At 49.4% G+C, this 14,374-nt stretch overlaps 4 protein-coding genes and 1 non-coding gene across 5 annotated transcripts; 3 read left to right on the forward strand and 2 right to left on the reverse strand.

Moving 5' to 3' along the window:
* The first annotated feature begins 39 nt into the window (after positions 1-39).
* Positions 40-907, forward strand: F4812DRAFT_444616 (uncharacterized protein). Its single transcript, XM_047935512.1, has 2 exons — positions 40-318; positions 417-907. The coding sequence occupies exons 1-2, from the start codon at positions 135-137 to the stop codon at positions 872-874; spliced, it is 642 nt and encodes a 213-aa protein (XP_047786420.1). The 5' UTR covers positions 40-134; the 3' UTR covers positions 875-907.
* A 204-nt stretch (positions 908-1,111) lies between these two features.
* On the reverse strand, positions 1,112-2,754 carry F4812DRAFT_223851 (NAD(P)-binding protein). The gene is made up of 3 exons (XM_047930465.1): positions 2,190-2,754; positions 1,687-2,077; positions 1,112-1,576 (listed from the first exon to the last, which is right to left on the reverse strand). Exons 1-3 carry the CDS (start codon positions 2,515-2,517, stop codon positions 1,279-1,281), a joined length of 1,017 nt encoding a protein of 338 aa, XP_047786421.1. The 5' UTR covers positions 2,518-2,754; the 3' UTR covers positions 1,112-1,278.
* A 4,801-nt stretch (positions 2,755-7,555) lies between these two features.
* On the forward strand, positions 7,556-11,019 carry F4812DRAFT_444640 (glycosyltransferase family 90 protein). Its single transcript, XM_047935513.1, has 5 exons — positions 7,556-7,717; positions 7,813-7,868; positions 7,934-8,038; positions 8,096-8,247; positions 8,319-11,019. The coding sequence occupies exons 1-5, from the start codon at positions 7,680-7,682 to the stop codon at positions 10,803-10,805; spliced, it is 2,838 nt and encodes a 945-aa protein (XP_047786422.1). The 5' UTR covers positions 7,556-7,679; the 3' UTR covers positions 10,806-11,019.
* Positions 11,020-11,397: 378 nt separating this feature from the next.
* On the forward strand, positions 11,398-13,360 carry F4812DRAFT_224009 (uncharacterized protein). The gene is made up of 2 exons (XM_047930466.1): positions 11,398-11,788; positions 11,889-13,360. The coding sequence occupies exons 1-2, from the start codon at positions 11,537-11,539 to the stop codon at positions 13,047-13,049; spliced, it is 1,413 nt and encodes a 470-aa protein (XP_047786423.1). The 5' UTR covers positions 11,398-11,536; the 3' UTR covers positions 13,050-13,360.
* Positions 13,361-14,170: 810 nt separating this feature from the next.
* On the reverse strand, positions 14,171-14,270 carry F4812DRAFT_t144. The gene has a single exon. It is a non-coding gene; the product is annotated as a tRNA-Val (tRNA).
* Positions 14,271-14,374: the final 104 nt, after the last annotated feature.

The raw sequence follows: 14,374 nt of genomic DNA on the forward strand, positions 1-14,374 counted from the left end.
AAAACCTCGCTAGCGCTACTTACCCGCTACCTGCCGTACCATCACATAGTACGTATTTCCTAGCAAGCACCAATTAATCACAACCAGCGGAGAGGGGGACATAATTAATAGTTAATATACAGCATCTATCTGCCATGGGAGCGAGAGCATCGAAACCCGCCCAATCGGCGACACGCAAATTCCCCGCCAGAGCGCCCGGCAGCGCCGCTCCTCCACACGCTCGCCCGCAACCGCAGTCGCAGTCGCAGTTGCAGTCACAGCCCGCAGCAGCGCAACGGCGGGCGCCGGAAGGGCGAGCGTCGTTTTCGAAAGACGACGGTGAGCACTGTCACTCCCACTACTACTACCGTCATGTCATATCATGCTAGGCTAGGCTTCCGCAAACCGCAACCGCTAACCACGCAACCGCTTCCCAGCAATCAAAGCCGACAGCGCCGACCCGGACCTAGACCCGAACCCGTTCACGAACGCAGCCTTCTCGCAGCGGCTGAAGCAGATGGGCGTCGCGACGCCGAACCCGACGCTATCCAACTCGTCGACGGCGTCCGCGTCCCTGCACCCCGGCGCTCCCGACCAAGGCCCCCACAGCCACGCGTTCCCTTCCCCCGCGCAGAACCAGACGCTCAGCGCGCTCGAGGCCCGGCGCAGGCTGCAGGAGGGCGCGACGGGCGAGTTCGAGAGCGGCCTGGCCGGTCGCCCGGGAGCAGCAGGAGGAGGAGGGGGGAGGGAGTTCCTGGACGTGGGGACTCTGAAGCAAGCGCTGGTGCTGCAGGCGAGGGGCACACCGGCCGCGGATATCGAGAAGAGGTTGCGGATCAAGAGCGGTGCGATGGAGAGGTTGGGGCCCAAGGGGGTTACGCTGCCGCTGACTTAGGTGCAATAACAACAACTACGGGAACAAACAACATGCAAAGTATAAAGCGAGTTAAATTTATTATTACATGACAACTTGAAATGGGCACGTGTGATAGGTTCATTCTTTCGTGTAACTATATGATTGCGATTCGAGGTCTGCAAAAAAAAAAAAAAAAGGGGGGGGGGGGCCTAAAAAAAGAAACGACGCCGTCTACCACGTTGCCTTGTACGTTCGGTAATACGCCGAATATAGACTCGTTCGTTATCATCAAGCTCCGCCGCGGGGAAATCTGTTGCCGCTTGTCCCCAACGAGCAGACGGATATCTTTACCAGTTTAGGTAAAGGCGCTGTATATCTATATACGTATAAGAGGTACCTAATATACCGGCTAAGCCGAACCACTCCCCCGTCGCAGCGTTGCTCTACCAAGCGGCGTGCCCGCCGTCGATGCGCAGGTCGGCGCCGGTCATGAAGCGGCTGGCGTCGCTGAGCAGGAAGACGGCGGCGCCGCGGTAGTCCTCGGGCCGGCTGAGGCGGTTGAGCATGTTCTGCTTGGGCCACTCGACCGCGCGGTCGGGGAACCGCTCGAACAGCTTCTGCACCATCTCCGTCACGATGTACCCCGGCGAGATCGTGTTCACCCGTATGTTCTTCACCCCCCACTCCATCGCCAAGTTCCGCCCCAGCTGGATCACCGCCGCTTTCGACGCGTTGTAGACCCTGCGAGGGGAGGAAAGCGGGAGGGTTAGTTGAGTTGAGTTGGGAAGTACAATTCATGGAAGGAGGAAGGGGAATGAATGGGTAGGGAGAAGGAAGTCAGTAGAACTTACGGGCAGATCAACCCGCGGTTCGCGATGCTGCCGCTCATGCTGGCGATCAGCACGATGCTTCCGGGGGTGTCGTTCTGGTACATGTGCTTCGCCACGGCCTGCGCCGTCAGGAGAACCCCCGTGACGTTGACTCCCAACATGCGGCTGGCGTCCTCCGCGGTATACTCCAGAGCCGGTGTCTCCTGCTGGATGCCCGCGGCCGCGATCAGGCCGTCGATATGTCCCTCCCGGGCGACGATCCCCTCCGTGATCTTGTGGAGCTTTTCGGCTCCCTCCAGAACGTCGACCTGGTGGTAGCTCAGCGAGGCGCCGAGCTCGTCCTTGGCCCGGCGAGATACTTTGTCGAACGACGAGCCCGCGCCGGGCTGGGGTTGTCTGTCTAGAACGTGTACTGTTGTCACCACCCCCCAATCACCAGTTAGCATTCTTTTTTTTTTTATCTTTATCTTTATTTATTTTTTTCTCGACAGGACGTTAAATAAAATCGGGTTCATTCTTCGCACCTTTTGCCCCTGCTTCGAGCAGCGCTTCGGTCTGCACGAGACCGAGTCCTTGCGCTCCGCCCGAGACGACGACCACCTTACCCTTCAAGCTGAACTCGGGTAATATACCCGGGGGGCTGCTCTGAGTTAGGTCGACTTTGGTACCGCTAGCCGCGGTGTTGTGAAAAGGCCGGCTTGCCGGCTCCTGATGAGAGGTAAGTAACCTGCATGCTGCTGTCCCTGCTGTTCTTGTTGTAAGGCTGCATGCCGGTATCGCGCGCGGCATAGCGCGGGTCAGTCTTCCCGCTGAAGGGACGGCTCGCGATATTCTCGGCGCAAGGTTCGACATTGTGAATTGCTCTAATCTAATTGGGGGTTCTTGGTATAGGAGGCCCGAGACGACTTAATATATATAAATATATACTTTGCTTTGTGCGGTCCAGTCTCAACGAAGACACCTCAGTCCTGGTTATAGTTCTGCGGGCCAGCGTTATGCCTTGCTTGATGAAGATAACGATCTGCTAGACTAGAAGGCGTGGGGTGAACAACACAATAACAAGGATATCCAGTAGCACAAGTAAGGAGGATACAGTCCACGATAGCACGGGAGTAGTAGTAGAATGTGAATGATTGATGGGTTCTATATCGAAAGAGAGTGAGCTCCTAATGGACGTCATATATAGCGAAGCTTTACTCCCCTGTCCCGGGAGCTATCGTGAGCCGAGAGTGCCAGTTCCGCCAAGGCGTTCACAATGCCCAAGTCTAGACCCCTCCTCTTTCCCTTGTATTCTGGGAGACAAAGCCGCAAATGTAGCCCTTGGAACTAACCGTGAGTCAAATTAGAGAATAGGTACCAGGTCATGAGGGGGCTCCGCTCCTCCCTAGGATAGAGAGAGGGGGGTCGAGAGCTTGGGCCTCGGAGCCATAAACGAGGGTTCAACAGTTCTCGAGCTAAAGTACAGTCTTCTCCGCAGATGCGGTAGCATATTGTACCATCGTAGAAATCGGCCTTAACCAGGCAAGCTGGGATGAAGGGAACCGGTGAAGGTTTGAAAATCCGATATATGATCAAAGACCGACGGGGCATGCTATTGTGTGCGAAGCTTGGCTATGCAAGGCTGGTTAGCAGACACACGAACATGACGGGGAAGTTTTGGCTTCTAAGAAGTATTACAAACCCAGTATCGCAACCCCACGTGCCTGGTAGACAAAGAACATTGCTGATGAATCACCAGATGAACCCTCCTGGAGGCTATGGTTTGGACACTTTCGGATTACCTATTCAGGCATCCCACCAACTAAGGAGCCTACCATAGCACGAGTCAACAAGGTGGAGCTTAATAGCATCCGCTAGCAACGTCAGCTCTCCTATAATCTACAGTATCGCATAAGGTTAACCGTACCTCGCCCAAAGAGAAAAAAACAAACAAAAAAAACCTTAATGGTCACACTTGAGAGTTGAGACTAAAGGAGGACTAACTACCTGTAACCTAGCAGGTAGGAAGGTTAGGGGTTAGGCTGGAAGCTCGTTCGTCTCTGCTACTAACCGGTCGAATCAGAAAGATGGTCAGGGGGTATAGCAATCATTGATATAAGCCGACGCCACATGATCGCATTTACACATTCACCTACATGTTCGGCTCCCTTTCCATGCATCGCTGCCTCACCATGAACACAGCTCAACCTAGTACATACCTTGGGTATGTACATTAGGCACCTCCTAGGTAGGTACCTCCTAATGTATGTGATGCTACCTATGTTAGGTATGTACTGGCATACAAGCTGTAAGTTTCCCCGCATCTCCATGTTCTTACGTTATTTCTTCTTCCCCGCGAACCCTGCAGGTTAGGAGGATTGCTGAGTTCATCATGGGGTTGGTTGGTTGGTTCTGCCCGTCGTCCAATAATGTAACTCGAAGGTGTATATCCTAGCTATTATGGTTGGTTCTGGTGCAGGTTCCGCAGTGTTAGCGTTTTACCAAGGGCGTATACTATGTACGACGGCATTGTTCTAGGTAGCTAATAAGGATTAGCTTTTGGCAAGATCTGTCTAGGTACACTTACGGGTAGGTATTAGTCTTTGTTGTCTCTGTTCTCTTCTCTTCACTCTTCCATAATTGGATAAGTCCGAGGTCCGACAACGTCCGTCTATCTATTTGAGGTTTATATAGAACAACACTCCGGCTCCCCGTTGTTGACCTGTCAACTTGTCCTGAAGTTGACGAGATTGCCGGTCCGCTGCCGTCGAGGGAACGCAACACAGATCAATTCGGCATATAGGGTGTGGCCATCGGAACACGTCGAATATATTTACCAATCATCTCGCTCTCCCCGTAGGGTGCCCTTGCCCCGACGCATGTCCAACCTAGCAGAAAAAGACCCCTACTGCCGGGTATTATCATTGGTAAACAATCCAGAATTTCTTCAACTGGGAAGCCGCTCAAAGTGACAGGGTCCAAATCACGCGTGCTTCCTCCAGATGCAGATGCAGATATCTTGCCACCGAGGACAAATGAAATGGGCGATCTGGCGACAGTAACATTAAGGGTCTTGTCTTAACTTAGCCTGTCCATCACTCAGCCCTATAAGCCTACCTCCGAGGCCACCTATCATAGAATAACAGCGGTTAGTGCGGATGACGGAATAATGATGTTAACCTGTAAGTAAGCCAGATGGTGATACCTCTTTTTCCCCGGCCAAAAAAAGGAGCACTTCTCCTCATGCGTGCCTAAACACGCAAAAGTGCGAAAGGCCATTGTTGACGAGCGAATTGCCGAGTTAAAGGCGACCGAGATGACCGCAGGAACCACCTACTGCCGTCTTGTACCTCCTCGCCACGGATGACTTTCGTGAAGTTGCTTGATCACTTCATTTTTCAAAAGCCGTAACGTCTGGAAAGATATCCATTGATGCCCAATATGAGGAAATCTAGGTCTCCAATCCCCAAAGTTGAGATTGTCAGCGCTACCACCGAGCCGGACCCCGGGTATCTTGGATACAGTACCTATGATAAAAGCGAGCCTCTGAAAATAATGGTCTACATGCAGCATCTCCTATCATAAATTAGACCGAGATTATCCTCGAAGACGATACCGAATTGCTTGCCTGTCTGAAATCGTTGCGGTGTAACCTTCGCATGTTCTATATCATATTTCTACTATCTACGAAGCACAATTCCCGTCACTTCCGCATCATACTGCAGGAATGCAGAGAGGAGCACAGCCGGGCACGGTTATCTTCCGCTTCCTCGGGATAGCAGGGCGAACCAAGAAAAAGAAAAACTCAGATATGGTTGGTTCGCGAATAGGTACATACAGGTTGGCTTGGTAATACCCAAACCGACAGGAATATTCTTGACGATTCTTGGAATATCGCATTCGCCCAATCCCTCCCATAGCGCAATAGCGAGGCTCTCTATTAAACACCATAGGTAATAGGTAGGTATCTTTTATCCGTAGCACAGAAAAGCCCCCGATCTCAATTCAGCATGTGACGGTGTTCGCTCGGAGTTGGCCAAAGGAAAAGGAGACGAAAAAAAAAGCCGCCTCAACCCGCGCGACTGACGTTATCTATCAGGGTCTTTTCCCAGCTGAACGATGGGAAACCCAATAGCCGTCACCACGGATGCCATCGTCCAATGAAACCTGATCCTACAAGCCGCAAAGTGACGGAGCCAACGGGGATGTCGGCACGGCGGAGAGCTAGGTCGACTACAACGCTTACGGAGCCTAATCTAACTCACCGCCCCCGCCCAATACCTGCTCTCGATGACGTATATGGAGAGAGGTATGTAGTGACATCTAGATAAGGTGCGTCGTAACGTTGCTTGGCTGCGGTCGGAAAGCATGCGTGGAATTAACGTGCTTTTGTTCTAGAGCGCAAAGTTACTACATATAGAAAATGAGATATATTGCCTTTTCTTTCGACTTGTGCATGCCGTAGAATGTTCCATATCGTAGTTACAGCAGGCTGGCATCCGTCACTCAGGTAATAAACAAAAGCAGAAATGCTGTCAGTACCTTAGGTACTTTTGCCACCTAGCAAGGCCACAAAAGGGGAGGAGAGACATATCTAGGGTGGTATTTATCTGACACGTGAGGATATTTCTTAAGATGCTGTATTATAGGCAACTCAACCGTGCCTAGGTTAGGTAGTTTCCATTACCTTACTTACCTACCTACCATGCGTGATTCTACCCACTATAGACTTACAGGACATTTCGAGACTATTCCGATATCTTCCGACCAATATACCTTGATTACACGTGGCTTATACAGCCAAGTAAAGTTGAGAGGTAACGCGGCAATTATAGACTTGGGAAACTATTGCGCCTTATTAACAACTTACCTAGATGCAGGTTTTGGAGGAATAGAGTCCTTAATGTTATATTGGTCGCCGCGTACGTGTGCTCGTTACCATGAGGTCCAATCTATGAACTATATACGCTATAAGGTATGTTATAAGCTCTATGTTGCTTATACTTCTGACCTACCCAAGGTAATTACCTACTTGTAATATATTTTTAAACTAGCAACTATATGAAGTCTACTAGTTTTAGAAGACTGATCTCGGACAACATACCTACCTACCTACCTAACCTGTTATAACATAAGGTCATAATGAAGATATGTATGGAATCTCAACATAGCGTCAATCATACGGAAGTCTTCACGCATAAGAGCTTTGGTTATCGTTGAGATGATAGCTCTTTTGGATGGCTCAGACACGCCGCACTTCTTATGAGGGGCGTTTTGAAACTCAAGTCATTTGCAGGTTAATACTTACTTCAATGGTATACTTGATAGACTACCTAAGTTAAGATGAGTTAGAAAAGTCAAAGTCTCTTATTGAGTTAATATATTCTTGGCATTATTATATGTGGCATTCTATTTTTCACATTTTTCACATATCTCTTATGAAGAGTTAAGGTTAGGTTGAGTAGGAGGTACCTAGTTGCTAGAACACCACTTGTCTCTTCTATTGGTTCTGTAGACTATAGTTAGTTATTTCATAACTAATAACTAGTAGATTATCATATTCTAAGAGCCTAACGTATACACCAATGATGTGCAATTTAGAAAGCCAGTAACTATCCAAAGTCTTCGGTTCGTCTTTAGTACAATGCCCTTATGCTTACGCCGCGTGCCTGTAGTCTCTCGTCTTATTGCATAAGGTCGAACTGCGGCTCCACGGATCCGTGGCAATCAATAAGAGAAACAATAGTCTCTAATACTGTCCCGGCACTGTACAACCCACAGAATTCAGTACAGCTGACACAGTTCGCGATGCGCTTATTCGCACATAGACCCGGCTGCGCCACAGCCAGGGGGAAATAGGGATCTCCGTTTCCTTTTTCAGCGGGTTTTTGCCCAGGGTTCTCCGTTTGTGGGTTTTACCGTTCGTATCGACCACCGTCGAGTTCACTCCTTATTTATTTGGAAACATTAGTTAGGTACCTAAGTTACATGTCAACTGTATCTTCGTTGAATGGCTTTGTTTTTATGCTGTTCAAATGGCACGTGATGGAGGCTCGAGGTTGACGTCTGTCTGGTAAGTTGTGATGGATACCCGAATTTTGGGTCTCTGGGTCATTGGGTCTTTGGGGTTTTTATGAGTCGTGGCTAACTTGTTGTGTATGTACGCAGCTTTCTCGCTTCGTATATCTGGTTATCATGTTCCTTACAGAGACATTCTTTAATAGGTACGTTCATATATATATTCGATCTTATAAACTATTAAGCCCTTGAAAGCTCATATGCTGTATAGACCAACCGCGATTATCGTCGTTTTTGCTCTTATTCATTTCAGGCTCTGTAGCTTTCATAGCTAGTCTGTTTTCAGAATGGCTTCCCGGCGCAGATGGAAGATTTGGTACGTCTTGATTAGCAGCCGTTTAGTAAAGAAGCAAGTTCTAATATCGCCTGGCAGATTCGGAGGCGGTTCTGAAGGGAATGCAGTCGTCCCTGCCACACCGGCCTCGTCGTCTTTATGTTCCCTGTATAATATTTCTCATCGTATTTCGATTGGAGATTGTACATCAAGTTCTCACCAACTTTCAATGTGCCTCTAAAGGCGTAGAGGTAAAGCATACCTACCTATCTACCCCCACCAATTTTTTACTAGTTGTAAACTTATGTCTAACATACTATAGGCTTTTCTCCCTGTACTCCTAGCTGCCTATGAGTTCCTTTCATATCGTGCGCCTACAGACGCATCCGATGATCCTGAAGATATGTGGGGTAACCCGTTAGACGACTTCAAGAATTGGCTTATAAGCTCTCCTATTCATATTCTCGCTAGTTCTATCTTATTGAGTTATGGCGTTTTTATGACAGGCGATTTCACCTTAAGGTCCACTTACTTCTGCACTACTCATGGCAAGACAGGCGCGTTCATTCCGCTATTGCAGTGGGTAGGTGTTTTCACCGATGCTGCCATTATAATTATGTTATGGAGGGTACTTTCGTGGGCGCGGACTACGAAGGGTCGTCTCCGAAAGCTTGGCGGAATATTGCTCATGGCCGCCATTGGTGTCTTGCTTCTGTGTCTGGAAGCACGGATATCTCAGCACCGCGAGATTATTAACCATCATCCTTTCAGGGGAATCGGTTCACTCTATTTTTTTGATGTTTTTAGCACGGGTCTGCTTGTTTCCGCCTTCGTCATTTCAATGGCGCTCTGGGCTTGTGATTCTTCTGTGATGGAGCCTACGGCCGTCGCAACCTTCACCTCTGGTATACTGGCTAGTGTCCAGAGCGTCACGTTAATCGGAACGTACCAGCAGACCTCGGCAATCCAGCCCCTAATAGTGCTATCTCTCATCTCTTTTGGCTTCGTGGTTTTCACGTACGCAAACAGCATTAGATGGATTGTCGTTTTCAAGCGAGTGATCCTCTTGTGCACGCTTCTTTGTATTCTATTCGCATCATCCATATATGCTTCTTTTAAGGACGGACAACTGAATAGGCACCCTGTCGACGAGTTCGTTTATAGGAGAAGGGTGGAAGCAGATCGCTGGCTTCGACACGCAACAGTTAGCACTACACTGAAGCTCGCTGTCGAAGAATATAAAGAGCGCCATCAGGGGCGTGACCCGCCGCCAAACTTCGACAAGTGGTTCGAATACGCACAGCAACGAAGGTCGATTATCATCGATAAATATGATCAGATAGAGAAAGATCTCCGGCCTTTCTGGGGCATGAAGCCACAAAAGATCCAAGAAGGGCTAGAAAAGGTGTACGAGCTACCGGATATTGCGATTATTAAAATTGCTGATGGCAAAGTATCTCATAACCTGCCCGCCCAGTCATCACAGTTGCCGGTGTTAGACTATGCTGTTTCGATGATTTCAACATTCGTTGGACACCTCCCTCCCATGTCGATTGCCATAAATCTTAATGAACGGCCGAGGATCTTAGTTCCTTGGGATGATGTGCATAGATTAACTATGGCAGGAAGTAGGGGCCGATTTCGACTTCTTCCTCGTCGTCCGCATAAGCGTGGAGAGGACTATAATCTGGAAAAGAGGAGTCCCATCGATGCAGCCAAGGTTGCTCCCGGGTCGGATACCCAAAGATACGTATCTCCAACGAAATTTCGACAACTTGAAGTCTTGGCCTGCCCGCCTGGTTCGGCTGCCCGTGGGGGCGTACATTGGGATGTGAGGGATTTCTGTCCTTCGTGCGTGAAACCTCACTCCCAAGGCCAATTTGTGGAAGACTGGGAGATGTATCTCGACCCGTGTCACCAGCCGGATATATTCAACCTCCACGACTTTCACACGACCCCCCATCTCTACGACTTACACCAAGATCTTTTACCGATATTCAGCAAATCGAAGACGGATGGGTTTAACGATATACTCTTTCCGCTTATAGGCCCAAATTTGATCGGGGCAGACGATGTAGGGTTTGAAAAGAAGAAGGACATTGTCTTCTGGCAGGGGGACGCTAGCGACTCGCGGGTCATAACGACTTCTTCACTTTTTGGCGGACAGCGACATCGGTTGGTCCATCTCGCAAACAACGCGAGTGCCAACGATGCGATATCCATGCTCATTGGCGACATGGTCAAGGGGAAAGATACATTTCGGTATGAAAAGACGTTGCTAGAAGAGGCTAACGGGCCTCTGCCTTTCCAGTTTTCCTTCACGGATGACGGATCCTGTACGGATGCAAAACATTGCGAGCTCCTACGAAGAGAATTCGGGTTCAAGGAACCAGCCAAGGCATTCGATAACCGATATATTATAGTACTTGATACTGCGGATGGGCCGTCACCTAACCTGCTCCCGATTCTTCGATCCAATAGCGTGCCGGTCTTGTCAACCATCTTCCGCGAATGGTATACGGAGCGGTTGTTGCCGTGGGTGCATTTTGTACCGGTCGACCTACGATACCACGGGCTTCATAGCACGTTGGCGTACTTTATCGGGCTGAAGAATCGAGGGCCGATAAATGGGCGATCGCGACTTACTCAGGGGCGGTTGGAGGACGCGCGCTGGATCGCGGAGGAGGGCCGCAAGTGGGCTGATAAAGCGATCAGAAGGGAGGATATGGAAGTGTATATGTTCCGGCTGCTGCTGGAATGGGGACGGGTTATTAACGAGGATAGGGACAATTTGGGTTTTGTATTGTAAGAATGACGGCGGGCTACGATGAGAATAGATAGAATAATATAATGACAATTAGAGTATGTTTTTTGTTTTTATCATTATTTATTATTACTTATTATTATTTATTATTATTATTTTTTAAACATGATCATATGAAAATGAGGATAAAGTGAGTATTTACTAAGAAGGTAATGATGTTGCTGATGGAACTTGTGTCGGGTTGAGGTACCTAGGTGTGTTGATAGATCTTATCAATATGAGGTATCTATCTGAAAGTACCTAATGTTATTGCCTGAAAAGGGGCTCTGTCCTGTAAGCTTATATCACTCGTGATTTGAATAAAGCTTAATTTGAATTATTACATGCTGTGACGTCGCCATGCCAGCCCTTCGAAAAAGGCACCTAAGGTACCTAGGTACTTTGAGGATAGTTAGGCTGATAGGTGCTTACAGGCTACCTACCTACCTAGGTACCTAACCCGATAGTACCTAAGGCAGCTCTTTTGGATTGCTCCCCACCTCAAATCTGGAACTTAATCCAATCCCAATCCCTACATCATCAACCTTCAGCACCTCTACATTCGACAACATCGGTCCTTACTCTCCAGAACCAATAGCGCATCTTATTTTAACTCATTGAGATTGAATCGGACGCCAGAAACTATCTAACCTACAAATCGATTTTTGGCTATAGGATCTCTACTACCCGAACAGTGGGTTAGGTTATAGCAGGACCGGACTCAAACCCCACCAACCATGGCGGTTATCGACGAAGACACATTCTCTAATATCCCTTGGAACAGCAGTAACAATGCGGCTAGTTCTACCTCATCTACACCTACTATAGAAGCAGAGCCTCCTAGCGCACAAGCCCAACATCACGGCGCCGACCTGGAACGCCTCGATCCCGGCCTGTCCGGCGACATCCTCGAGTGCACCGTATCAGAGCCTCGCAAGGAACAAGACGGTACCAAAGATGCATTTGTATCGTATCTGATTACTACACATGTAAGACTACCACCATATATCACCACATATCGCTATATATGAGTATATATCGCTGTATATCGCTATAATGATAATACCCAATACTAAACCGCCGACGCAGTCAACATTCCCCTCCTTCCAGAAATCAACCTTCACCTCTCGCCGTCGCTTCACAGATTTCGTCTTCCTCTATAAGACCCTTTCCAAGGACTACCCAGCATGCGCGGTACCGCCGCTGCCAGATAAACAGCGCATGGAGTACGTGCGAGGCGATCGCTTCGGCCCAGACTTCACCAACCGACGAGGCTTCTCTCTACAACGCTTCCTCGCGCGCATCACCCTACATCCTATCCTCCGCCGAGCGCCTATCTTCCACACCTTCCTCGAGTCCCCCGACTGGAACGCGACCATGAAGTCCCGTGCGTCTAGAACTAGCACGGCGTCCGACCAAGGGAGCGGAGGCGTATTCGACAACTTCGCCGACACCTTCATCAACGCTTTCACCAAAGTTCACAAGCACGACAAGCGGTTCGTCGAAGTTCGCGAGAAGAGCGACAAGCTGGACGAGGACTTGGGGCACGTAGAAAAGGTCGTGGCGCGGGTCGCCCGGCGCGAAATAGACCTCGAGACCGACTTGCGGGACCTCGCCGAACAATTCCAAAAACTAATCACCCTGGAGCCGGGCGTCGAGAGTGCGGTGCACGGGTTCGCCGCCAGCGTGGAGGACACGGCGACGGGGCTGAAGAAGCTGCGCGAGCACACGGACCAGGACTACCTGGGCAGCCTGCGGGACATGCAGGCGTACAGCCAGGCGCTGAAGAACCTGCTCAAGGCGCGCGAGCAGAAGCAGCTCGACCACGAGCAGCTGACCGAGTACCTGAACAAGTCGACGGCCGACCGCGACTCGCTGGCGTCGGGGTACGGCTACGGGAGCGCAGGCGCCCTGGGCGGAGCGGGGGGATACCTCCGGTCCAAGATCGAAGACGTGCGGGGCGTGGACCACGAGGCCAGCCGCCGCGAGCGCCTGCGCAAGCTCGAGATGCGCATCGACGAGCTGACGACCGAGGCGGAGCGTGCCAAGAAGACGAGCGAGGCCTTCGACGAAGAGGTCGTCAAGGAGGTCGTCGACTTTGAGCGCATCAAGCGAGTCGAGCTCAAGCGCCAGCTGGGCGGCCTGGCGGGCGCGCACGTCGAGTTCTACGGCGCGGTCGTCGACGTCTGGGAGCAGTACGTGAGGGATATGGAGAAGGAAGGGCTGAGCTCTTCCGAGTACACGGGCTGAATTCCTTCCCGGAACGGGGTGGGGGTGGGATGATGAGAGCTGAGCTGAGCTACGCTGGCTGATGTAAGAGGATAGAGAGGATGCGTGTAAGAAGGAAAGGAGTATGGAGAGCGTTAGGGTCGAATCCAAAAATAGCGTTCTTACACGAATATTTCTACCTAATATACACGGCTTCTCCTCCAAGATCCGGCCAGGCCAGGCCAGGACAGGACAGGACAGGACAGAAAAGTCATTTAAAGCCGAGGGGAGACGGATAGGAGGTAGGCATGCGTTTATTATGGGCTTAAGCTCGACCTTTTCCTTTCAAAAGCCCAGAACATTTAACCGCAAACACCCACACCCATCGAAAGGGAGAAGGGAAGCCGTATATGGCATATATTAGGTATTAGGTACCTTAGGCAACGCATGTAACTCTCTGAAGGGGAAGTGGCCAAGGGGAACAGCAAATTCACATTGGGGAGGGGGGTAGTGGGAACTGGAAGTTGGGAAGAGCAAGTTATGGCGTTTTTTTCCGGGTTTCGAATCTGTGTATTCTTTATAGAACGGGCGTTGGGAAGAGAGATGATGATGATGATTGATAATGATGAAGAAAAGGGGAAAGGGGGAAAGGAGGTTAAACTGCTACCTTAGCTTCTTCCCATTCTTCTTCTGCGAATGCTGAGCATGAGCATGAGCATTTATTTGTTTATCAAGGTATCTAGGTAGTTTAAGGAACCTGACCAATTCATCATCTATCTTAATCGTATCTATGTCTGTTATTTTGATGTGCTTTTTTTTTTTTTTTTTTTTTTTTTGTTGTTGTTGTTGTGGTGGTGGGGGAGTTGAGCATATCTAATGTGGATAATTTGTAGCGGTTAAGGTACCTGCTAATGATCCGTGGAACTAGAATTTACCTCACTTTACGAAGCATAACTATTGTTCATCATATCATTCCTAAACTTTCTTGAGTTGCAGTTGAACATGATCTCCTAAAGTAAAGCAAGCATTGATGTTGGGGTGATTGATACGAAGAATTAGAAATGGGAGTAGCGACACAAATACAAAAGTGAAAAAAACAAGAAGTAAAAAAGAGGATCGTCAGATTTACTGACTGGCTATGCATGGGATAAATCCAAAAAAGTTGATCAACGCAGGGATCGAACCTGCGACCTTCTGTGTCCTCACAATACACTATACAGCGAAGTTGTAAGACAGACGTGATAACCACTACACCAGTTGACCAGTGGATAGATGTGATTGCTCACTTCCTCGGTTGAACTTTCGGAGCTTTACAATGCATTATATTGTTTCTGTCGCTAGCGGCGAGGTTGGTTGGAATTAGTGCG

The sequence above is a fragment of the Daldinia caldariorum genome (genome assembly GCF_022478825.1).
Source record: "Daldinia caldariorum strain CBS 122874 unplaced genomic scaffold F4812scaffold_22, whole genome shotgun sequence".
Taxonomy (NCBI): domain Eukaryota; kingdom Fungi; phylum Ascomycota; class Sordariomycetes; order Xylariales; family Hypoxylaceae; genus Daldinia; species Daldinia caldariorum.

Excerpts from the sequence above, each read along its gene's own strand:
- F4812DRAFT_444640 (XM_047935513.1), top strand. The coding sequence starts at position 7,680 with ATGGCACGTGATGGAGGCTCGAGGTTGACGTCTGTCTG. Across the intron at positions 7,718-7,812 it reads TCGAGGTTGACGTCTGTCTG|CTTTCTCGCTTCGTATATCT; the intron begins GTAAGTTGTGAT and ends GTATGTACGCAG. Across the intron at positions 8,248-8,318 it reads GTGCCTCTAAAGGCGTAGAG|GCTTTTCTCCCTGTACTCCT; the intron begins GTAAAGCATACC and ends AACATACTATAG.
- F4812DRAFT_224009 (XM_047930466.1), top strand. The coding sequence starts at position 11,537 with ATGGCGGTTATCGACGAAGACACATTCTCTAATATCCCTTGGAACAGC. Across the intron at positions 11,789-11,888 it reads CGTATCTGATTACTACACAT|TCAACATTCCCCTCCTTCCA; the intron begins GTAAGACTACCA and ends CCGCCGACGCAG.
- F4812DRAFT_223851 (XM_047930465.1), bottom strand. The coding sequence starts at position 2,517 with ATGTCGAACCTTGCGCCGAGAATATCGCGAGCCGTCCCTTCAGCGGGA. Across the intron at positions 2,078-2,189 it reads GCTCGAAGCAGGGGCAAAAG|TACACGTTCTAGACAGACAA; the intron begins GTGCGAAGAATG and ends TGGTGACAACAG. Across the intron at positions 1,577-1,686 it reads AACCGCGGGTTGATCTGCCC|GGTCTACAACGCGTCGAAAG; the intron begins GTAAGTTCTACT and ends CTCCCCTCGCAG.
- F4812DRAFT_444616 (XM_047935512.1), top strand. The coding sequence starts at position 135 with ATGGGAGCGAGAGCATCGAAACCCGCCCAATCGGCGACACGCAAATTC. Across the intron at positions 319-416 it reads GTCGTTTTCGAAAGACGACG|CAATCAAAGCCGACAGCGCC; the intron begins GTGAGCACTGTC and ends ACCGCTTCCCAG.